Consider the following 24,404-nt stretch of genomic DNA (forward strand, 5'->3'; position numbering starts at 1 on the left):
AATAAATAAATAAATATAAATAAATAAATACTCCCATGCCCATCATCCCTGCCTTCCTCCTCCCCTCAGACGCTCTCCTCTTTCCCGCCCTTGCGGGTGAATCCTGCCACTTTGCGCAGAGTCCACTAGGGGGAGCGCTCAGCTTCAGGACTCAACTGAGCATGCGCTGGCCCCTTCCTCTAGTACGAGGGACGTGATTCCCGGGTCTTTAGTTGGAAGACGCTAAAGGCGCGTCTAAACCTCCCCATCACCGTCCACCCCCTGGGAGCCTAGGGCGGGGCCGTTGCGGGAGACCCAGAGACTGCTGGGAAGCCTTGGAGGGATGCGGATCCAGACGAGACTCCCGAGTTCTGTGAGTTGCAGCTCTGCCCATGCAAAAGGGTCCCGCATTGGAGGCATGCGTGGAGACAGGCTAAGTCTCCACTTAGACTCGGGGTCGGAATCCGGGGTCCCATGTTCCCCTGCCACCCTTTCCCATGCAGGAGCCAGCGGGAGGGCGAGGACTGGAACTGGGGTGCTGCTTCCCAGCCTTTTCCCCACGACCGCAAAGGGGCTCTGCCGGCAGACAGACAGTAATATCCTTCCTATAAAAAGAATGTCTGTCTGCCGGCAGACAGACAGCAATATCCTTCCTATAAAAGACTACTTCAGCTTCAATCGCAATATTACAAGAGCAAAAAATAGATTCAAGCTAAATGTCAACCGCTTCAAACTTGATTGCAGAAAATATGACTTATGTAACAGAGTTGTTAATACTTGGAACTCATTACCTGACTCCATAGTCTCTACTCAAAATCCCAAAATCTTCAACCAAAAACTGTCTACTATTGACCTCACCCCATTCCTAAGAGGACTATAAGGGGCGTGCATAAGAGCACAAAAGTGCCTACTGTTCCTCTCCTATTGTTCCCTTCATTATAGCAAATTAATATAGTTGATGCATATTTTTTTTACTTATATATATATATATTTTCTTCAAGATATGTTGTTTTATCTATGACAATTGTTTGTGTATACTGTTGTGACAAAAAGAAATAAAAAAGGGAAACGTTGCAGGGACGGGAGGTGCTGGTGGGGCTGAGTTGCAGCATTCGCACCGTGCCCGATGACACCAATGTTTGTCAGGGAGTTTGAAGTGGAAGTTGGAAAAAGACTGCGTTGAGTTAAGAAGTGGGGGGGGATGTATTTGTAAGAATTGCGTGAATCCGAAGATCTTGTTAAATTTTTAGTCTGGGTTGTTCAGCTATCTTGAAATCCTGGGTTTAGAAAATTTAGAACTACGCCGTCTTCGACATGACTTGAGTTTAACTCATAGAATCATCTATTACAATGTCCTTCCTGTCAAAGACTACTTCAACTTCAATTGCAACAATACATGAGCACACAATAGATTTAAGCTTAATGTTAACCGCTCCAATCTTGATTGCAGAAAATATGACTTCAGTAACAGAGTTGTTAATGCCTGGAATGCACTACCTGACTTTATGGTCTCTTCCCAAAATCCCCAAATCTTCAACCAAAATGTCTACTATTGACCTCACCCCACTACTAAGAGGTCTTTAAGGGGCGTGCATAAGAGCACAAGAGTGCCTACTGTTCCTGTCCTATTGTTTCCTTTCTTTATATTCAATTAATTTAGTTCTTACATACTCATACTTATATATATACTTATATATTGTATAGTTATTTCATGCTTATGCTCATATATACTGTGTGACAAAATAAATAAATATATGCGTTGGATGATGGCTTGTTAATTCAGGCGTCTCAAGTTCCCAAAGGGAGTTGGGCCAGATGGCCTTCTGTTGCTTTTATTATACATTCAAATATTGATTTGTTTACTTAATAAATAGGTTTGTATAGCACTCATCTCAATTTTTGTTTGTGACCTGTGACATTCACGATTTAAAGAGTAAATTAAAAGAAATAGGAATCCAAAACTTATTTTATGTATTTCTCCAGTATTTTGAATCGTTGCAAAAAGTTGGTTCAGAAAGGTCCTCCTGCATTTCCCCCAGACCCAGATAAATCAACTTACCTAATAAGATTCTCCTCCTTCTTTCCAGACTTTTGTAGGTTCATTAGTCTTTTTATTTTACTTTGGAGAAGGATGCCCAGTAGTTAAATTAGTTATGCTATAATTACTGGAAATTTCTCTTTTTCATTTCAGATATGTAAAGTGGAAACCTTTCCTGCTTCATCAGAAGACAAAAGCATCTTGTAAGTGTGGAGGGCCAAATGTTCTTGGGAATGGACCAGAATCTCTTCGTGGAATCCAGATCTTGTAAATACTGGAGATCCACTGGAGATCCATTGACCCATTTTGCAACTGGATTAGAGAAAAAAGAGAAGATGGAGAGACAAGACCCAGCAGATGCAGGAACTGGAAAACTCCCTCTTGCTGCTCAGCCTTGGAGCTGTGAGAAGAATGAGTCAAGTCTTAAGCAGAAGATCCAGGAAGTGGAAACTAACACTTTAGAGATCCAATGCTATCCCTTCAGAAAAGTACAGTTCGAGAAGGAGGCTGGGCCCCGAGATGTTTGCAGTCACCTTCACCGCCTTTGTCTTCGGTGGCTGCAGCCAGAAAGACACACAAAGGCTCAGATGCTGGATCTGGTGCTCCTGGAGCAGTTCCTGGATGTCCTTCCTCCAGATATGGAGAAATGGGTGCGGGAGTGTGGAGCAGAGACGAGTTCCCAGGCGGTGGCCGTGGCTGAAGGGTTCCTGCTGAGCCAGGAAGAGGAAAAGATGCAAGAAGAGTTGCAGGTGCGAGAATATAGCCACGGCAGGTCTAATGATTTCTCTTATTTGTCAATGTCTCTCTGACAGTTTTTTGGGATTATGAGCTGCTAAGGCCAGTTGTTTCATTCTTCTGTTAGAAGATGTATTTGGGGAAGTCTTCCACCCTCATTTTCCATCTTCAGTGATATACATTGGGGTCTCCTAGCTTGAGGGTGCAGTATGAGAATTCATTTCTTTCTCTCTGCTCTTCCTTGTTTCTACTGGGACATCATGTCCAGATATCCTTGGAAGCAGCCACTGAGTATGTCAAGGGAAGGAAAGAATCCAAACTCTCTCAAGAGCTACTGGTTTGGGAGATTTTTCAGAAAGATCAAAATCAGGATACCTTGTCAGGTAATGGAAGCTGCCTCTGTGTGATGTGAGGTTTGGACATCCAGCTAACTGGATGATTTTTTTTGCTCCTCTTGAGCGGAATTTCTCAATTTTTTTTAACGAAGCTGCTTTCACATTTTTTCTGTCTTTCACAGAGAATCAAAAGCAGTCCTTGGTATTTTTCGAGTCGCCTCTTCTTTGTGATGTAGCTGAAAGAGTGACCGAACCTCTGCCTCAGGTAGGAGAAATGTTGGAAAAGATCTATGAATCTTGGGTGATATATATATATATATATACTGATATATATGTGTGTGTCTGTTTTCGTAGGTTTTCACGGGTATAGGTATGTAGGTCTTGGCGTACTCGAGTCTTTTCCCATGTAAGGTTGAGAGTATCTTGGCGACGTTTCGACGAGGTCTCACTCGTCATCTAAAGTTTATTAAATTTATAAATTTATATGCCTCTTATCTCAGTATCCAGTGTGACTCTGGGTGGCTTAGAAAGGCATAAAAACATAAATATGAAACCATTAAAATTAACAATAATGAAAATGAAGGTTAAAGCTAAGTGCCTGGACCATTTGTGGGTGGACTATTGTCTCTTACTCAGTCAATTACATCCAGCATAGCGCACCCCGATCAGGCCCCAAGCCAACTGGCAGAGGTAGGTTTTCAAGGTTTTCTGAACAGCCAGAAGAGTGGAGGGAGATGTTATGCCCAGTGACAAAATGTTATTTTTGTCTATTATATTTATATTTACACTCATTTCACTGACATGTGACTCTGGGCAGCATGCAATCTGCTAAAACAATATGAAAGATTAAAGCAACAATAGATGCAGCATTAAAATTCACAGAGAGGGAGAGGGATTTTTTTTGAAGGAATGGATGTGGGATCTTCTTTTTAATCCAGTAACCTCCAGGATGACACGTCCCCATTCAGGCGCCAGGCCAAACAACAGAGACAAGTTTTAAGGAAAGCTAGAAAGGGTGAGGCGGTTTTCACGTTGAGGAGTCCCATGTTATAAATGGTAGGGGTGACAGCAGGAAAGGCTGTTCTCCTTGACCAACTAGCCAAAATTACTTCGTCAATGGGGTGTGTGTCTGAACAAGTGGGTTGGGCCAACCCAATTGGGGCAAGACGGTTCTTCAGATAACCAGATCCCATACCACGATGGGCTTTAGAGGTGATAACCAACAGCTTGAATTGGATCTGGAAGCAAACCAGCAACCATTGCAGCTGGACGTAACAGTGCCTGCAGAATTGTCCATGCTGCTGTGTTTCATACCAGCTGTAGTTTCCAAATACTTTTCAACAGGAACCCCAAAAACAGCATATTGCAGTAATCCAAACAAAAGCTGCTAATGCAGTCTGTTATTAACAGCAGCTGCCTGCAGTTATTGTAGGTTCTAATCCTACCAGGCCCAAGGTTGACTCAGCCTTCCATCCTTTATAAGGTAGGTAAAATGAGGACCCAGATTGTTGGGGGCAATAAGTTGACTTTGTATATAAATATACAAATAGAATGAAGACTATTGCTAACATAGTGTAAGCCGCCCTGAGTCTTCGGAGAAGGGCGGGATATAAATGCAAAAAAAAAAAAAAGATGACCGGGGCATGAATGATTCAGCTCAGAACCTCACAATCCAGAAAAAAGAGCACAATATTGTTGTTTCAAAGCAACACGAAATGGGAAAATTTAGATTTAAATTTAGTATTGAACATTCGCATCCAGTTTGGCCTACCTCTCAAGAGTGGTTTGGAGACCCAAGAAAGAAAATCTACTGTAATCCTCCCCACCCATTGTAGAACATTAAAAAAAAAACTGTAATTAAGATAAAAAGTATTTCAAGTGATTAGAGAGATAGCAACGGTTAAAAGGAGCCTCTATTCTCATCTTCATTCCCTTGGAAGGATTCAACCTTACCTTCCTAAATATATTATATTGCTGTATAAAAATGAATGGATGTATACCAGACTAAAAAAAAAAGGTTTAATAAAATGGCCAAATAAAATATCTGTAAATAAAAAGTATGCCCAAGCAGCTCCTAATCAAAGCACTTAGAACTTGGTGAGGAATTTCTAAAAACCTGAGTGCCTGGATGCTTCAGCTTCGCAAAATCTGAGAAATGTCTTCTAAGGACTTGTTCTTCACTGCTCTGGTTCAGAAGGTGAGCAGCTTCCTCAGAAACTGAGGAGAACCAGACCTTTGGCTGCATCTCACCCACGTTTTGGTAGTCCTCATCAGGGATGGGCTTCAAACATTTTAGCAAGGGGTTCTCTGCCCGGGTGCTGGGTGGGCGTGGCCTAGTCGGCCTCCTGCACCATGGCGGGGGGCATGTTTTTGCCTCCCTGGGCTGTGGAGGCTTTCCTCGAGCCTCTGGAAGAGCGAAAACGGCCTCCCCAGGTTCTGGAGGCCTTCCCGAACTTCTGGTAGGCCCGTTTTCCACCCTTCCTGAGCCTCCATGCGTGGCCTGCACTTACCTGCATCCAAAATGGGCCGTGTGGGGACTCCTGGGAGGGACGGGGTGGGCGGGGCCAGCAAGGAGTGGGATTTGGGGGTTCTCCGAACTGCACAGAACCTTAGAGGTTCTCCCGAACCCCTGTGAACCCCCAGCAGCCCACACCTGGACCTCACACAGATCCCTGGATGAGTTCTGTTAGCTTTTCAAGGTAGTCCAGACAAGAACCATGACAATGAATCCTAGCTCTACTTAATTTAATGTTGCAAGTCTGAAAGAACCCCACTCCCAATTTCTTGTTTTTCTATTCTGAAATTCAGATTTTACTGAGCAGACCATTGTCTTGGCTAAGGCTCTTCTTCCTGTCTCCCAGGGTCAGGATGTGCAATTATAAGCTCTTTTAGCACTTTTACTGTGGGGAGCGTGAGCATGATGGTCCCTAGGTGGATATAGCAGACAGTTGACAAAAATGGCAGATGGGTTTCTCCAGTATTACCTTCTGCCCACATAGAAAGAGTTGGAGCTACTGCTAAGACTTTTAGTTGGCTTCAGTGAAAGCCATTGAAAGTCCTGCAGTAAATGTCCTTTTGTTGTGCCATCTGCCAAAATTTCTGAGATCTTATTTTGAATTCTGCAGCAGATGCCCATATCATTCATTGCAAATCTCCCTTGGAATTGATGGAAGAGAAGTCTCAAATTCTTCTCGGGGTTGTTTTTTAACACGGAAACTTGTTTCCTTGTTCAGGATCTTGTGTCTTTTGAGGAAGTGGCTGTGTATTTCTCCGAGGAGGAGTGGTCTCAGCTGGATCCTGACCAAAAAGCTCTTCATGGGGAGGTCATGCTGGAGAACTCCAGGAATCTGGCTTCTCTGGGTAAGAATCTCTGTCCGTGGCTCTTCTCTAACTGTTGTAAATGTTGTACCTTGATGAAGGTATCTTTTCTTTTATGTACACTGAGCGCATATGCACCAAGACAAATTCCTTGTGTGTCCAATCACACTTGGCCAATAAAAATTCTATTCTATTCTATTCTATTCTATTCTATTCTATTCTATTCTATTCTATTCTATTCTATTCTATTCTATTCTATTCTATTCTATTCTATTCTAACTTGCTGCAGCCAAACTCGCCACAGAAGAAGAATTACACTAATATCAAAGAAATGGTGGAATAGAATCATTAAAGTAATCACTAAAGGAGGGACCAAATGAAATGTGAATGACAAAAATTAAAATAATGTTGGAAAAACAGTGAATTATCACTGTTTTATCACGCGTTGAATTGTCCCGCAGTGAGTTGGCCGTGGTGGATTGTCCCATTCCTGAGAAGGACGACTAGGAATTGACAAGTAATAACAGAATAACAGAGTTGGAAGGGACCAGTCCGAACCCCTGTTCAAGCAGGAGATCCTATACCATTTCAAATAAGTGGCTTGTTTAAAGCCTCCAGTGATTGAGCACTCCCAGCTTCTGAAGGCAAGCTTTTCTACTAGTTAATTGTTCTTACTGTTAGGAAAGTTCTTAGTTCTAGGTTGTTACTCTCCTTGATTAGTTTCTATCCATTATTTCTTGCCTTGTTTTCTGGTGCTTTGGAAAATAGGCTGGCTAGGTTGAAAATAGGCCAGGATTGCATTGACTTTTTAAGCTGCTGTCACATACCGCTATGCCATCGTGGCCACTATTACTCCAAGATCCCTCTCACAGTTACTGCTATTGGGAATCAGGTTTGATTCCCTTTTTGCTAATTATCCCAGCACTAGGATGAGAATTCCAAAGGACAGATGAGTACGAAAAAGGAAAACTGAGATTAAATTGTAAGCACAGTCATGTGATTTTCCACTTAGTGGTTAATTTGCCATTCCTGATTGTGGTCGATCAATGAGTGCCCCAGGTTGATAGTTATTGGGGATTTAATTTGGCTCAAGGTCATAGAGCATACGATGCAATACAGGAGTTCATGGCAACATGGAACTGATCTATGTCATCAAGGGCCTTGCATGTGCTAGTTGTCGAAGATTACATCAGAGTTTTCTCTGTCTGAGGGCAGTTGTAATCTGATTTGATGTGCATATATGAACTTGGTAGTAGCCCATCTGGAAATTCATCTTTAGTAGAAGATAAAGATTATTTTGTATCAGCCAGCAAAACACCCAAATTATATTGATGTTACTTTGGCAAAATTTCAGGGGGGAATATTGAACTTTAAACATGTTCCTAATCTTGCTACAATTTCTCATGTTTCTTTTTGAAGAAAATCATGTCCATGAGGATAAGAATTACATGGAACAACGCCAAGCAATCCACCGAAAAAAGGAAAAAGGGAAGTTGGCTGATCAGCTGGAACCAAAAAGTGATGAGAGAAACCTATCACAACGTGGAATTAAAAAAAGCTTTTCTTGGATCAGTCGACCTACTTATCATGGAAAGATCCACACAGAAGAAAGACCCTATAAATGCCTGGAGTGCGGCAAGAGCTTTTCTAAATCCAGTCACCTCATTCGCCATAAAACGACACATTCAAAAGAGAAACCGTATACCTGTATCCAATGTGGAAAGGCCTTCCGTGATAATTGCTCTCTTAGAAGCCACCAGAGGAATCACAATGGAGAAAGGCCCTATAAATGCCTGGAGTGTGGGAAAGCTTTTACTCAAAGCGGTGCTCTTGCTACCCATAAAAGAATCCACACAGGGGAGAAACCGTATAAATGTATGGAATGTGGAAAGAGCTTTACTCAGGGCAGTCATCTTACTTCTCATAAATTCATCCACACAGGGCAGAAACCGTATAAGTGTATGGAGTGTGGAAAGAGCTTTGCTCAGGGCAGTCGTCTTATTTCTCATAAGTTCATCCACACGGGGGAGAAACCATATAAATGCATGGAGTGTGGAAAGACGTTCAGTCAAAACAGTAATCTTACTTCCCATAAAAGAATCCACACCAGGAATAAGCCATATAAACGCAGAGAACGTGGAATGGGTTTCTGTGAAAACCCATCTCTTATGGAACATGGAAGGATCCACATAGGGGAAAAACAATATAAACACATAGACTGTGGAAAAGGCTTTTCTCTATTCGATCCCCTCATTTCCGATGAAATGACCCATTCAGAAGAGAAACCACATATCTGCTTGGAGTGTGGAAAGGTTTTCCCTGATAATTATTCTCTTAGGAGCCATCAAAGGAATCACAGGGGAGAAAGACCCTATAAGTGCATGGAGTGCGGAAAGACCTTTGCTTGGAGCAGTAACCTTTCTTACCATAAAAGGACTCACACAGGGGAGAAGCCATATAAATGTGTGGAATGTGGGAAGGGTTTTAGTACCAACAGTTACCTTACTGCCCATAAAAGGATCCACACAGGGGAGAAGCCGTATAGATGTATCGAGTGTGGAAAGAGCTTTAGAAGGAGTAATCTTCTTACTTGTCATAAAAAAATCCACACGGGAGAGTAGGCATATCAGTGTAAGGAGTGTGGGAAGACTTAGCGAATAGTAATCTAAAATGTCATGAAAGGCTCCTCTTGGGCAATACCGCATATAAATATAGCATATATATACCGCCTATAGACCCATATGTCAACATTTTGCCTTTCCAGTCCAAAACAGATAGGATGAATCCTTAATCCTGATTCTAATTTTTGCTAAGTGGGTGGTTTCAAGTGCAAAAAATAAGTAGAGATGAAGGGCATTGATGGTGTCCAACACATTTGAGACATGTCAACTTTTAGAAATTCCTTTTGATGACTATCCTCTTGAGTAGAATTGCAGGTAGATAAGCAACCCTTAATTCCTTATTATGATTGCACTATTTCTTCATTTGCTTTATCTTGTTATAATCTGCTTTTCCATCTTTGCTTCCCATTGTATAATGCAAAGTAATAGCTGAGAAAGAAAACCACAAGGAGTATAGGGTTAGAAAATATAATCTGAATTTCAACATACAGCTTGTTGGCTTTGTGTCCTAACTTTGTGGTGATTTTTGTTTTCTTAATTGCAAAGTTAAAATAGCAAAAGAGTTTGTGTGTCCTAGCATCACAAACCATGCCAGAAATATATGGGAGACATCTCTCAATTCACAAAGGAGTCACTGTCTCTTGGATATGAAAATAACAAAGTCAGATTTGTTTTCTGATATGTGAAATCAGGACATGGGGACTTGTAATAGGAATGAGAAAGCACTATTCAGTCAAAAGTGCCTTTGTGACACTGAATCCGCCACATAATCTCATGTAAATGTGCATTGTATGGAAAAAGCTTCAAAGGGAGAGATCCTTTATCAAAAGAGCAACAATGGTGTTAAACTTTTTTTGTTGTTGTTTACATTTATACCCCGCCCTTCTCCGAAGACTCAGGGCGGCTTACAGTGTATAGGGCAATAGTCTCATTCTATTTGTATATATTTTTACAAAGTCAACTTATTGCCCCCCCAACAATCTGGGTCCTCATTTTACCTACCTTATAAAGGATGGAAGGCTGAGTCAACCTTGGGCCGGGCTTGAACCTGCAGTAATTGCAGGCTTTGTGTTCTTAATAACAGGTCTTAATAACAGGCCTTACCAGCCTGAGCTATCCGGCCCTTCCTTCCTACAAATGCACATGCAAAGGCTTTTCTATGAAGGTGCTAAGAGTCTGCTGTGAAAGTGCTAAGAGTCAGTTTGCTGTGGAGTGACATGGGGTTGGCAAAAGCTAAAATGGATTGTATCACATTTATCTTTAAAATTAGATTAAATTAAATACAGTTCGTATGATTTTTTTCTGTCATATGGTTAATGATCTTTGGGCACATTGAACATTACAAACATTCTTTTGGGAGGGTCCGTACTTGAGGGTTTTAGAGTCTCGTGTTGAAAGCAGTTGTTCCTAGTGTTGAGACATCCACACCTTTGAATCTGTTTCTAGTGGTTTCCGTATATGGAGCGGATAAATCAAGTAGCTTTAAGAAGAAAAAGTTCTTGTAGGGAAGATGGATATCTAGCCAAGCATCCAACAGGAATCTAGATGTGTCATAAATACAGATGTGATAATAATACATAAGTAGCACACATAGAAAATTGTGACAAAAATGACAATAGACATAAAAGGACAATGCCGGTATTGTTATCCAGCCTTATTGAAAGTAAATTGATTATGTGTCGTCCAATTGGCTCAACTCTGCAAACATTTTCTCACACAAACATTTTCTGATGGGAGGACTGTGTTAAATATTTGCAACCACACAATACAAATTTTGTGACGGAAGACTTCTTCCTAACTTGAGCAGTCACAAAATGAACTGTTGTAAGTCGAGGACTACCTGTACTTAACTGATTTTGTTTGGTGAAATTAGTATTTTTTCATAAAAAAACCCTATTCAATATTTTCTTTCCTTCAATTTACAATACCGCTTTTTCTCCAGTCACAGATGAGATGCCATGTTTCCCTCTCTTTATTTCTCCACCAAAGAGCCTCATTGTGAGGTAAAATTTCTGGAACATCCACACGTTTCAGCTTTTCACCCATTTTGGAACTGGTTTTCTTTTTATACTTGTTTTTCTTCAGCATTATTTCCTTTGGCACAAGAGTTACCACTCGGTCTTTCCAATTATTCTTAAGGCACCCAGAGCCAAGAATTTGAAAACGGAAGCTGTACATATGGAACTAAAGATATATATTGTTGTTGTTATTAGTTGTGAAGTTGTGTCCGACCCATCGCGACCCCATGGACAACATTCCTCCAGGCCTTCCTGTCCTCTACCATCCTCTGGAGTCCATTTAAACTCATGCCTACTGCTTCAGTGACTCCATCCAGCCACCTCGTTCTCTGTCGTCCCCTTCTTCTTTTGCCCTCAAAAATTTCGCCTTTTTAAGCTGAAAATATATATATATATATAAAACCCCAAAAGAAATCTGTTTCCCACAAAGGCTCTTGGGTCCTCATCTTCTGGCAGACCAGTTGTTTCATGGCGAGTTCGAAGGGAAGCGAGTTCGAAGATTTTTCTCCATCTCCACAGACGGTTCCTGGGCAAAAAGGAGAGAGCGATGGAGAAGCTGCCACCTCCGGAGACGACGAAGCCTTTCTCGGACAGGGAATTTTTCCCTCCTACTCCCATGCCCATCATCCCTGCCCTCCCCTTCCCCTCAGAGACGCTCTCCACTCTCCCGCCGTTTCGGGGAATCCTGGCACTTTGCGGAGAGTCCACCAGAGGGCGCACGCACTCAGCTTCAGGAGGGAACTGAGCATGCGCCGGGCTCTTCCGCTAATACAAGACACGTGTTGCCCGGGGCGTTCGTAGGAAGCATCTGCTCTTTCTGTCCCCTCCCCTCCCTCCGCTGTGAGTGAGAGGCGAAGCATTTACGGGAGGCTCAGAGGCTGCCGGGAAACCTTTTGGAGGGCGCGGATCCCGACGAGATGCCCGAGTTCCGTGAGTGGAGGCTCAGCCCGTGCAAAGGGGTCCCGCGCTGGAGGGGTGCGCGGAGACGGGCCAAGTCTTCCTCCGGGGTCGGAGTCAGGGGTCCCATGCTTCCCTGCCACCCTTTCCCATGCATGAGCCTGGCCGGAGGGGGGAAGCAAAGGAGAGAAATGGGGTCGCCAGAAGAGAGGGGCCGTTTCTCCCCATTTACAACTCCCCATGTTGTACCTTGATGAACGTATCTTTTCTTTTATGTACACTGAGAGCCTATGCACCAAGACAAATTCCTTGTGTGTCCAATCACACTTGGCCAATAAAAAATTCTATTCTATTCTATTCTATTCTATTTATTGGAGGAGTAGAGGCAGGCTCGAAGTCCTCCTGTTGGCTCTGGGGGCAAGGACGGGTGTGCGAGGACTGGAACTGGGATGCTGCTTCCCAGTCTTTCCATACGACCGCAAAGGGGCTCTGACGGCAAGACAGAAAAGGGAGACGCTGCAGAGGCAGAGATGCAAGGGGGGCTGAGATGCGGCGTTCGCACCATCTGCCCGATGACACCAGTGTTTGTCAAAAGTTGGCAGCCTTACACTCTTGAGTGTTGAAGTTGGGAAAAGACTGGATTAAGCTAAAAAGTGGGGACTTTTTAGTTTCTACGAATTGCATGAAAACCGACCGTCGTGTTAACTTGTAGCTGGCTTATTTATTTGAGTTTTAGCCCTATATATGTATTGGATGGTGGTTTGTTAATTCAGGCTTCTTGAAGTCCCGCAAGGGTATTTCTGCCAGGAGGTTAATGGGGTTCTGCTGTTTTTATTATATGTTCAAATGTTGATTTAATTTATTAAATCGATTTATATAGCACATAAGGGACTCAGTGGCTAAGATTCTGAGCTTGTTGATCGAAAGGTCGGCAGTTCAGTGGTTCGAATCCCTAGTGCCGCATAACGGGGTGAGCTCCCGTTACTTGTCCCAGCTTCTGCCAATCTAGCAGTTCAAAAGCACATAAAAAATGCAAATAGAAAAACAGGGACCACCTTTGGTGGGAAGGTAACAGCATTCCGTGCGCCTTCAGCATTCAGTCATGCTGGCCACATGACCATGGAGACGTATTCAGACAGCGCTGGCTCTTCGGCTTTCAAACGGATATGAGCACCGCCCCCTAGAGTCGGGAACGACTAGCACATATGTGCGAGGGGAACCTTTACCTTATATAGCACTCATTTTAATTTTTCTTTGTGACTGAAGACATTTGTGAGTCAGATTGTTTTAAGAGTTTCTCTTATCTCTATTCACAGCCACAGAAATCACTTTAACAGGAACCTCAGAAATAGAAATCCACATTTTATGTGCTTCTCTAGTATTTTAAATCATTGCAAAAAGTTGATCCAGAAATGTCCTTTATTTCCACCAGATAAATCAACCTACTTAATAAAATACTCCTTCCTTTTTCCAAACATTAGTAGATTCATTTGATACCTTTTTATGTTTGTTTTGGAAAAGGAACCTCAGTAGTTAAATTAGTCACCCAGTAATTATTGGAAATTTCTGTTGTTTTCTATTTCAGATACGTTAAGTGGAAACCATTTCTGCTACACCTGAAGATGAAAGCATTTTGTAAGTGTCCTTGGGAAACTTGACCAGGATCTCTTCGTGAAATCCAGGTCTTGTGAATAGGAAGACCACTGGAGATCTATTGACCAATTTTGCAACCGGATTAGAGAAAAAAGAGAAAATGGAAGGACAACATCTGGCAAATGCAGAAACTGGAAAAGGCCCTCTTGCTGCTCAGCCTTGGAGTTGTGGAAAGAATGGGTCAAGTCTTAGGCAGAAGATCCAGGAAGTAGGAACTAATACTTTAGAGATCCAGTGCTGTCACTTCAGAAAAGTACAGTTTGAGAAGGTGACTGGGCCCCGAGATGTTTGCAGTCACCTTCACCGCCTTTGTCTTCAGTGGCTGCAGCCAGAAAGACACACGAAGGCTCAGATGCTGGATTTGGTACTCCTGGAGCAGTTCCTGGCTGTCCTTCCCCCAGAGATGGAGAAATGGGTGCGGGAGTGTGGAGCAGAGACGAGTTCCCAGGCGGTGGCCCTCACCGAAGGATTCCTGCTGAGCCAGGAGGAGGAAAAGATGCAAAAAGAGTTGCAGGTGTGAGAATATAGCCATGGCAACTCTAAAGAGGAGTTTAGAGTTGTTCCATTCTTTTTTTACAGAATTTATGTGGGGGAATTCATCCATTCCCACTTTCCAGCTTCGGTGATGAACACTGGGGTCTCCTAAGTTGGGGGTGCAATATGGGAATTCATTACTTTCCCTCTGCTCTTCCTTGTTTCTCCTGGGAAACGTCCAGATATCCTTGGAAGCAGTCACTGAATATGCCAAGGGATGGAAAGAATCATCCAAACACTCTCAAGAACAGCTCGAGGAGATCTTCCAGAAAAATGAAAATCAGGATACCATGTCAGGTAATGGAAGTGCCGCCTATGTGATACAAGGATTGGACATCCAGCTGACTGATTCTTTTGCCCCTCTTAGGTGGAATCTCTATTTTTTTAATCAAATCTGCTTTCACACTTTTTTTTCCTCTCATAGAGAACCAAAACCAGTCCTTGGTATTTTTAGAGTCAACTCCTCTTCATGATATAGCTGAAAGAGTGACTGAACCTCTGCCTCAGGTAGGAGAAACTTTGGAAAAAATCCATGAATCTTGGATGGGTTTCATTTTGTTCTGAAATTCAAAGTAATATATTTTGTAAGCCATGTCAAGTCAATGAGAGCAATTTCGGCAGCCATATAAATTATCTTAAATAAATAAATAAAATTTATTTAAAATTTATTAAATTTATATGCCTCCTGCTCACTATCTAGAGCAGGGCTGTCAAATTCCCAGGTGCAGGCCAGATACATGCTGGCCACACCCACGCCTGGTTTAGCAAGGGGAAAAAAAATCCCGATACATCATGTGATGACGTGAGTTTGACACCACTGATCCAGAGTGACTGAGTGGCTTACAATGGCATAAAAGCATACATATGAAAGCATTAAAATTAACAAATGAAGGTTAAAAATCAAAAGCATGTGTTCTGGATGGACTTTTGTCTCTTATTCAGTCTGCCACCTCCAGCATAGCACACTCCTATCAGGACTCCAACCCAACTGGCAGAGCCAGGTTTTAAGGCCATCCTAGAAGGCCGATGTCATCTCAAGGGCAAGATGTTTTTTATTTTTATCTATTAAATTTATATGCCACCATGTTGAAAGAATCTTTTTTTTTGGGTTATTTTTTACTTTTGTTGCAAGCCTTAGTTCATTTTGAGCCTTAGCTTTCTTGACTTCATCTTTGCAGGTTCAGACTATTTGCTGATATTCTGCCTTAATTATGTGCCTCTTTTCCACTTGTTATATTTGTCCTTTTTATACTTGTCTTTTTCGTCTTTCATTTTTTCAGAGAGTTCTATGGGTAGCCATACTGCTTTCTTTTGAGATCTCTTACTTTTCTTCACTGGAATTGTGCTAGACTGGGCTTCTTACTTCCCAAACTTCTTACTTCCCAAACTTCTTAGATTGGAATCCTTCTCAAGCTCTAAGTTTATTGAAATCAGATGCCTTGAAGTCCAAGAGTCTAGTTTGACTTTGTTCTATTGTTTATGCTTACATAATACTGAATTTCAATATTAGAGGAATCTCAAGGTTCCTGTAACTTTAATGCATTCTAGCTAAATAGGTCCACTACTATCCAAAAGCTGCCTTGGGTCATTATTAAGTGCTCCCATTCAAATCCAGACAGAAGCACTGCCAATACCAGCTTTGGCAGCAAAATCAGCACATCCTTGGCAAGAGAGAAAAAGTCTCTTACCATTTAGCAGCCATCTTGGGGAGCAGTCCCTCCTAAAATTCAAATTTCATTGAGCAGACCATTGTCTCAGCTAAGGTCTTCTTCCTGTCTTCCAGGATTAATCCCATATACCATTACAAGCTCTCTCAACACTTTTATTGTGGTGCAGAGTGTGAGCATGATGGTCCCTAAGTGGAAAAAGCAGGCGATTGGCCAAAATGTCAGATGGGTTTCTCCAGTGTTTCCTTCTGATACTTTATAGATACTGCTAAGACTATCTTAGTTGGCTACACTGAAAGCCATTAAAAGTCCTGGAGTAAACCTGATAAAGTATCTTTCACGTAATGCCATCGGCTAAAAGTTGTGCAATCTTTTTTTTGAATTTGCAGCAGTTGCCCATTTTATTCATTACAAATCTCTCCTGGAATTGATGGAAGAGAAGTCTTAAATTCTTGTCTGTTAATGGATAATTTTTTTTTCCTTGCTTAGGCTCTTGTGTCTTTTGAGGAAGTGGCTGTGTATTTCTCTGAGGAGGAATGGTCTCAGCTGGATCGTGATCAAAAAGCTCTCCATGGGGAGGTCATGCTGGAGAATTCCAGGAATCTGGCTTCTCTGGGTAAGAACCTCTGTCTGTGGTCAGAAACTAAGAGAAGACATTTAGAGGTTAGATGTAATCATCTACTCTGATAAAAATATCCCTGTTTTATTGAAGAAGAAAATTAATAGCTTCCTCCTTAGATGTGTATGATTTTGCAATAGTGGTGAATATCTGTAGTTAAGGTAGGATGAGGGTGAAGGTTCATTCTCCGAACTTGTGGGTTTGTTTCTGAACATTTTGTTACCAGGCTAGGTAACATCTTCAGCGGAGTTTAGGGGATGTCAGTGTCAGTGTCCTTCTCTTCATAAGGGCTTCGGGTGCAGGTATGTCAAGTGAGGGTCTTGTAATGGGCCAGACATGAGTCATCAGTGAGAGTATTGTGATGGGTCTTGGGGAGATTACATCAGGTGAGTGTCATTGGAAAGTGAACTGCTGGGGGGGAAGGGGGCTTGCATGGATTGGCTGAGGGTCAGTGCTGTCTCTGGATGTTTGTGTGGTTGATTGGATTCTGAGGGTTCATAGGCTGATTGTAGGTCAGTGTTTCTGTTGATGGAATTGCTTGTAGAGTGCCAGGCTTCAATGAACTCATGAGAGTGGCAGATGATTTTTGTGTTGCTCCAATCAATCTTTATTTATTTATTTTATTTTTATTTATTTATTTTATTTTGTCACAACAATATATGTAGGTATCATACAAAAAGATTATATAGTATATAAACACATATATGAGTAAATATAAGGAGGTATAAGCATATATATATATATATATATATACATATATATATATATATATATATATATATATATATATATATATATATATATATATATATATATATATGTCTTTGGTTGTTCGGGTTTTCTCCCGTGTAAAATTGGAAGTGTCTTGGCGACGTTTCGACGAAGTCTCATTCGTCATCTTCAGGCCTTCAGACCCGCCCTTATTGACAAACGAGTCCCTAACACGAGGAATGACACCAGACCCACACTCACAAGGTCCACACAGGATGTCACCACCGCACATCCACCCAGAAAGCAGACCCAAACCCACACTGATCATGAAGCACGACCAAGGACCAGAAGCCAGACCGCAGCTGCAACATTAGCCATTTCAAACCCCTCCAATCCATTCATGCAGCAGACTGACACCCACTATGAAGATGTAGCACGACCACAAAGCCAAACAACAGCTATGCAGCTCACCAGCTCAAATCCCCCTGCAGCACAGACTAGACTGAGCACAACCAAGCCCCCACCAACACAGGACACACCCCCAGCCAATCAGAGCACAGAAAACCCCATCCAATCAGAGCACAGCCAAGCTCCCACCCAATCAGTTCAAACCCCACTAGCAGTTAAAAGGAAGAAACAGCTGCGATCACACATTGCTGCCAGAAGCACGAAGCTGAAGCCTGAAGATGACGAATGAGACTTCGTCGAAACGTCGCCAAGACACTTCCAATTTTACACGGGAGAAAACCCGAACAACCAAAGACCTATATACAAACACCCGTGAAAACCTCAGAAAACATATATATATATATATATATATATATATATATATGAAGAAGAAAAGAAAAACAATAGGACAGGAATGGTAGGCACGTTTGTGCGCTTATGCACGCCCCTTATGGTCCTCTTAGGAATGGGGTGAGGTCAATAGTAGAAAGTTTTAGGATAAAGTTTTTAGGATTATGGGAAGAGACCACAGAGTCAGGTAAAGTATTCCAAGCACTGATGATTCGGTTACAGAAGTCATATTTTCTGCAATCTAGATTAAAGCGGTTGACATTATGTTTAAATCTATTGGTTGCTCTTGTATTATTGCAATTAAAGCTGAAGTAGTCTTTAACAGAAAGGACATTACAATAGATGATTCTGTGAGATAAACTTAGGTCTTGTCGAAGGCAATGGAGTTCCAAGTTTTCTAAGCCTAGGATTTCAAGTCTGGTGGGATAAGGTATTTTATTGTTTTCAGAGGAATGGAGAACTCTTCTTGTAAAATATTTCTGGACACATTCAATTGTATTGATGTCAGAGATGTGGTGAGGGTTCCAAACAGGCGAGCTGTATTCTAGAATTGGTCTAGCAAATGTTTTATATGCTCTGGTTAGTAGTGTGGTGTTTTTGGAAAAGAAGCTACGCAAGATTAGGTTTATAACTCTTAGAGCTTTTTTTGCTATGTAGTTGCAGTGGGCTTTGGCACTTAGATCATTTGACATGAAAACTTGAAATGACATGAAAACATGAAAATCTTGTGCTGTTTAGTGTCAGTGTGGGTAGAGATTAAGGATTTGGGATTGTGGCATTTGAATGCCAGCCGGTGTTCATGGATCCTGGTTTTTAATTGATGTGATGTTTGTCCCACGTAGAATTGCAATGGTTACAGTTGATTCTGTAGATTGCATTGTTTCTTTCATCCTTCTATATCTTGTCTTTGGTTCAAAATTATATAGTTATTAGGGATTTAATTTCGCCCAAGGTGGTACAGCGTATAATGCAGCACAGAATTTCTTGGCAACATGGAACTGACCCATGTCATCAAGGGCCTTGCATACATTGATTGTCAAAGGTTAGATCAGGGTTTACTCTGAGGAATATTGTAATCTGATTTGATGTGCGTATATGAACTTGGTAGTATCCTACCTGGAAATTCATCTCTGGTAGAAGCTTAGATCAGATTCTTTTGTATCAGTCAGCAAAACACCCAAATTATATTCTTCGGCAAAATTTCATGAAAAAATTATTTTTAAACATGTCCCTAATCTTGCTACAATTTCTCATGTTTCTTTTTGAAGAAAATAATGTCCAGGAGGATAAGAATTACGAAGAACAGTGCCAAACAATCCATCCAAAAGAGGAAAAAGGGAAGTTTGCCGATCAGCTGCAACCAAAACGTGATGAGAGAAACCGATCACAGAGTGGAATTAAAAAAAGCTTTTCTTGGATCAGTCGACTTACTTATCATAGAAAGATCCATACAGAAGAAAGACCCTATAAATGCCTGGAGTGTGGAAAAAACTTTTCTAAATCCAGTCACCTCATTTCCCATAAAACGACACATTCAAAAGAGAAACCGTATATCTGTGTCCAGTGTGGAAAGGCCTTCCGTGATAATTGCGCTCTCAGAAGTCACCAGAGGAATCACAATGGAGAAAGGCCCTATAAATGCCTGGAGTGTGGAAAGACTTTTACTCAAAGTGGTAATCTTGCTTCCCATAAAAGAATCCACACAGGGGAGAAGCCACATAAATGTTTACAATGCGGAAAGGGCTTTAGGAGGAATGCTGATCTTACCTCCCATAAAAGGATCCACACAGGGGAGAAGCCATATAAATGCATGGAATGTGGCAAGAGCTTTACTCAGGGTAGCCATCTAACTTCTCATAAGTTCATCCACACAGGGGAGAAACCATATAAATGCATGGAGTGTGGAAAGACATTTACTCAGAGCAGTAATCTTACTTCCCATCAAAGAATTCACAAAGGGCGAAAGACATATAAATGCAGAGAATGTGGAATGGGCTTCTCTGAAAACACGTCTCTTACGGAACATGAAAGGATCCACATGGCGGAGAAACCATATAAATGCATGGACTGTGGAAAGGGCTTTTCTCTATCCGATCACCTCATTTCCCATGAAATGACCCATTCAGAAGAGAAACCGCATACCTGCTTGGAGTGTGGAAAGATTTTCCCTGATAATTATTCTCTTAGGAGCCATCAAAAGAATCACAGGGGAGAAAGTCCCTATAAATGCATGGAATGCGGAAAAACCTTTGCTTGGAGCAGTCATCTTTCTTCCCATAAAAGAATCCACACAGGGGAGAAACCATATAAATGCATGGAATGTGGGAAGAATTTTAGTACCAACAGTTATCTTACTGCCCATAAAAGGATACATACAGGGGAGAAGCCATATCAATGTATCGAGTGTGGAAAGAGCTTTAGAAGGAGTAGCCTTCTTACTTGCCATAAAAAGATCCACTCAGGAGAGAAACCATATCAGTGCAAGGAGTGTGGGAAAAGTTTCAACAGAAATAGTAATCTAAAATCTCATGAAAGGGTCCACTTGGGTAACACTTCATATAAATACTAGACCTATACAAATATGTGAGAATATTTTGTCTTTCCAGTCCAACGCAGACTCCACAGTCCTAGCTGTGATTTTTGCTAAGTACATTCCAAGGCAAAAAGTCAGGATGAATGGAGATAACAGGCATTCATTGCCCTCTTAATTGTGTCTAGCCCAGTACTTAAGAAGTGCAGATTCCTAGGATTTCTTTCTGATGAATATTTCCACTAGAGCAGAGTTGCATTGGATTAGATATCCAATTGATTGGATTAGATATCCAGTCAATCCTCTGTTACTTGTTATGATTTCACAATTTCTTCATTTGCTTAAATATAGTTACAGTCTGCCTTTCCACCTTTGCTTATCATTATGTAATGCAAGTAATACCTGAGAAAGAAAACCATAAGGAGCAAAGAGTTAGAAAATACAGCCTGAATTAGAAAATACAACTCATTGCATTTCTTTCTATAGTGAGAAGGCTATAAATGCACAGCAAAGACTTTTTGTCTGTGAAGATGCCAAAAGTCTGCTTTGCTGTGGCATGACAATGGGCTGCCAAAAACTAAAACAGGTTCTATTATATTTACCTTGGAAATGTCATTAAATTAAATGCAGTTGCTATGGGCTTGTGTGTGATATTGTTAATGATCTTCGGGCACAATTACAAACAGATTATTTTTGGAGGTCCGTACTTAAGGATTTTAGAGTTTCATGTCAGGTTGAAATCATTTACATAAAAGTGGCTTAGAAGTAGTTCCTAGTTTTGTGAAAATACCCACCCCTTTGAATCTGCTTCTAGCCACTTCTGTATATGGAGCAGTTAAAACAAGTAGTCTTATTAAGAGAAAATTCTTGTAGGGAAGATGAATATCTAGCTAAGCATCCAAGAGAAACCTAGATGTGTAATATATACAGATGTGATAATAATACATGACAAGTAGCACACATGGGAAATCCTGACAAAAATGAGAATAGACATAAAAAGACAATGTTATCCAGACTTATTGAAAGTAAGTAGTTAAGTAGTAAATTGATTATGTGAGATCAAGGTGGCTGAACTCTGCAACCACACACAACAGATTTTCTGATAGGCCTGTATCAAATCTTTGCAACAACACAAGACAAATTTTATGATGGAGGACTTCTTCCTAACTTGGTCCTTCAGCATCTCCAGTTATGCACTCAACTGGGTTTATCCACTTCTTCCCAGTTGTCCTCTTTACTTCCAGCTTTCCCTTGATGATAATTTTACTGCAATTTCAAAGCTAAAGCATATTATCTTGCCTGGTTCTGCACAGCAGCACTTAAAATTGGTCACAATATCACCTGTGCTATAAACTGGTTTGAGTGAGCACCTAGTTCATCATTCTAGAGTGCTGTTTTGTGAATGATGACGTTTCAATTCTTTTTAATTCTTTTTGAATAAAAGATAAATGATGTAATTTTTTATGCTTTTCTGTGCTCCACCATTATGCTGATCTTTGACCATAAGAAAAATTTGATGTGACATTTCAAAAATATAACTGTTGAAAATGAATTCTTGACTTATACTTTTGGTGAAAGATAGATCATTGCTGTCTTTCATTGCACTGATTGTTTGCCCTTAGCTGGTTTTTAAATTTGATTACCAGTAATCTGGAATTTATTACTTTATGTTCATAGTATTTTTGTTTGACAAAGATAATTTGAGGAGAAAAGTGATCTGTTTCCAATTCCTCCAACTATCTCCTTTTATTCAGTATGTTTATAAATACTCTTTAATCTAATTCTATTCTTATCTATTATTCACTAATAAAGAATTGATTACTAAATTAAGACCACTTGCCTCTGCATTGTGGGTTAATAAAGCCTCTTCAATTTATGTAAATTTGCTTAACTGATTTTCTGTGGTGAAACTACAGTAATATTCTTTTAAAAATCCCCTATTTTCCTCCCTTTATTTTATAATTCTGCATTTTCTCCAGTTACAGATGGAAGGAACCATAATTTTTTATCAAACTTGGATTGATTTTATGGTTTGTCTCAGTAATGGATTATAATCTCTATATTCTATATATTGAAGATTTTCAAGTCTATAGTACCTATCTCTATTGACACTGAAATAGATCTTGGTATTTTTAATACTTGTTTTTTGTTTTTCTCTATACCTATCTTGGATTTATATAAATATGCTTAACTGACTTCCTTTGGTGAAATGAATATTCTTTTTAAAAAAATCCTCTATTTTCTTCCCTTTATTTTATAATTCCCAATTTTCTCCAGTCACAGATGAGGGGCCATTTTCCCCTGCCTCGTTTCTCCATCAATGAGCCTCGTTGTGAGGTAAAATTTTTGGAAGCTCCACCAGTTTGAGCTTTTTCCTCCATTTTCGGAAAGGTTTTCTTTCGATATTTCTTTTTCCCCCCCCCAGCATTACTTCCGATGTCACAAGCTGAGGGCTTGTGAGGGCCTCTGTGGCTCAGACTGGTAAGACAGTCTGTTATTAACAGTAGCTGCTTGCAATTACTGCAGGTTCAAGTCCCACCAGGCCCAAGGTTGACTCAGCCTTCCATCCTTTATAAGGTAGGTAAAAAGAGGACCCAGATTGTTGGGGGCAATAAAGTTGACTTTGTATATAATATAAAAATGGATGAAGACTATTGCTTGACATAGTGTAAGCCGCCCTGAGTCTTCGGAGAAGGGCGGGATATAAAAAAAAAAAAAAAAGCTGCCACTCTGTTATTCTTTGGCACCCAGAGCCTTGATGAGAACAACAGCTGTACTGAATTAATATTGAATTGAAGAAATAAAAACCGATAGAAATCTCCGTTTTCCTGACAGGAAAATTTTTCTTCTCTCAGGAGATGCTGCCATCTTTCTCTTGAGAAAGCTGCCATTGAGGGTCCTTTCCTTTCCTCCTACTCCCATGTCCATCATCCCTGCCCTCACCATCTCCAAAGATGATGTCCTCTTTCCCGCCCTTTGGGGGGGAATTCTGGTATTGCGCGCAGCATCCTACAGAGGGCGCCCTCCGCCAAGAAGGGAACACCAGACGCTTCCCCATTGGTCCAATGGAGGGCGAACGTCACAGCTGGCTTTTCAGAGGAGGAGTGACATCACAAACACTTGCCGCTCTAGGACGCCGCACTCGGTCTCCTTAACCCCTGGGGCTCCGCAAGAAACAGAGGGTGGCGGGCGGAGGTTCAGACGTGTCTCGGATGAGGGGGGTGGGGGCTTTTCCTGTGCAAAAGGAGGGGAGGACACCCGCGCCCGGCCCTCCTCTGGCTTCAACCCTGGGTCCAGTGGTGAAATCCATTTTTTTTACTGCCAGTTCTGTGGGTGTGGCTATGTGGGCGTGGTGCGGCTTGGTGGGCGTGGCAGGGGAAGGATACTGCAAAATCTCCATTCCCATCCCACTCTAGGGCCAGCCAGAAGTGGTATTTGCTGGTTCTCCGAACTCAAAATTTCCGCTACCGGATCCAGACATCTACCGGTGTCTGGAAGCTGTACGGGTCTGGATGGGGAGAAACAGACTCAAGCTCAATCCCTCCAAGACGGAGTGGCTGTGGATGCCGGCACCCCGGTACAGTCAGCTGCAGCCGCAGCTGGCTGTGGGGGGCGAGTTATTGGCCCCAACGGAGAGGGTGCGCAACTTGGGTGTCCTCTTGGATGGGCGACTGTCGTTTGACGATCATTTGGTGGCCGTCTCCAAGAGGGCCTTCCACGAAGTGCGCTTGGTGCGCCCCTTTCTTGACCAGGATGCCTTATACACGGTCACTCATGCCCTTGTCACTTCCCGTTTGGACTATTGCAATGCTCTCAACATGGGGCTGCCCTTGAAGTGCACCCGGAGGCTGCAGCTAGTCCAGAATGCAGCTGCGCGGGTAATAGTGGGGGCAACTCGTTGCTCCCATGTAACACCAATCCTGCGCAGCTTGCACTGGCTTCCTGTGGTCT

At 41.7% G+C, this 24,404-nt stretch overlaps 1 protein-coding gene across 1 annotated transcript; it reads left to right on the forward strand.

Moving 5' to 3' along the window:
- The first annotated feature begins 179 nt into the window (after positions 1–179).
- On the forward strand, positions 180–24,124 carry LOC131189487 (zinc finger protein 91-like). Its single transcript, XM_058165576.1, has 12 exons — positions 180–352; positions 2,171–2,766; positions 3,021–3,135; positions 3,270–3,352; positions 6,321–6,447; positions 7,825–9,022; positions 11,695–11,837; positions 13,624–14,108; positions 14,311–14,425; positions 14,553–14,635; positions 16,285–16,411; positions 19,192–24,124. The coding sequence occupies exons 2-12, from the start codon at positions 2,239–2,241 to the stop codon at positions 20,490–20,492; spliced, it is 4,305 nt and encodes a 1,434-aa protein (XP_058021559.1). The 5' UTR covers positions 180–352; positions 2,171–2,238; the 3' UTR covers positions 20,493–24,124.
- The last annotated feature ends 280 nt before the right edge of the window (positions 24,125–24,404 follow it).

This window comes from Ahaetulla prasina, chromosome 2 (assembly GCF_028640845.1).
Source record: "Ahaetulla prasina isolate Xishuangbanna chromosome 2, ASM2864084v1, whole genome shotgun sequence".
NCBI classification, from domain to species: Eukaryota; Metazoa; Chordata; class Lepidosauria; order Squamata; family Colubridae; genus Ahaetulla; species Ahaetulla prasina.

Excerpts from the sequence above, each read along its gene's own strand:
- LOC131189487 (XM_058165576.1), top strand. The coding sequence starts at position 2,239 with ATGTTCTTGGGAATGGACCAGAATCTCTTCGTGGAATCCAGATCTTGT. Across the intron at positions 9,023-11,694 it reads AAAAAAATCCACACGGGAGA|AGACGCTCTCCACTCTCCCG; the intron begins GTAGGCATATCA and ends CCTTCCCCTCAG. Across the intron at positions 16,412-19,191 it reads CAGGAATCTGGCTTCTCTGG|AAAATAATGTCCAGGAGGAT; the intron begins GTAAGAACCTCT and ends TTCTTTTTGAAG.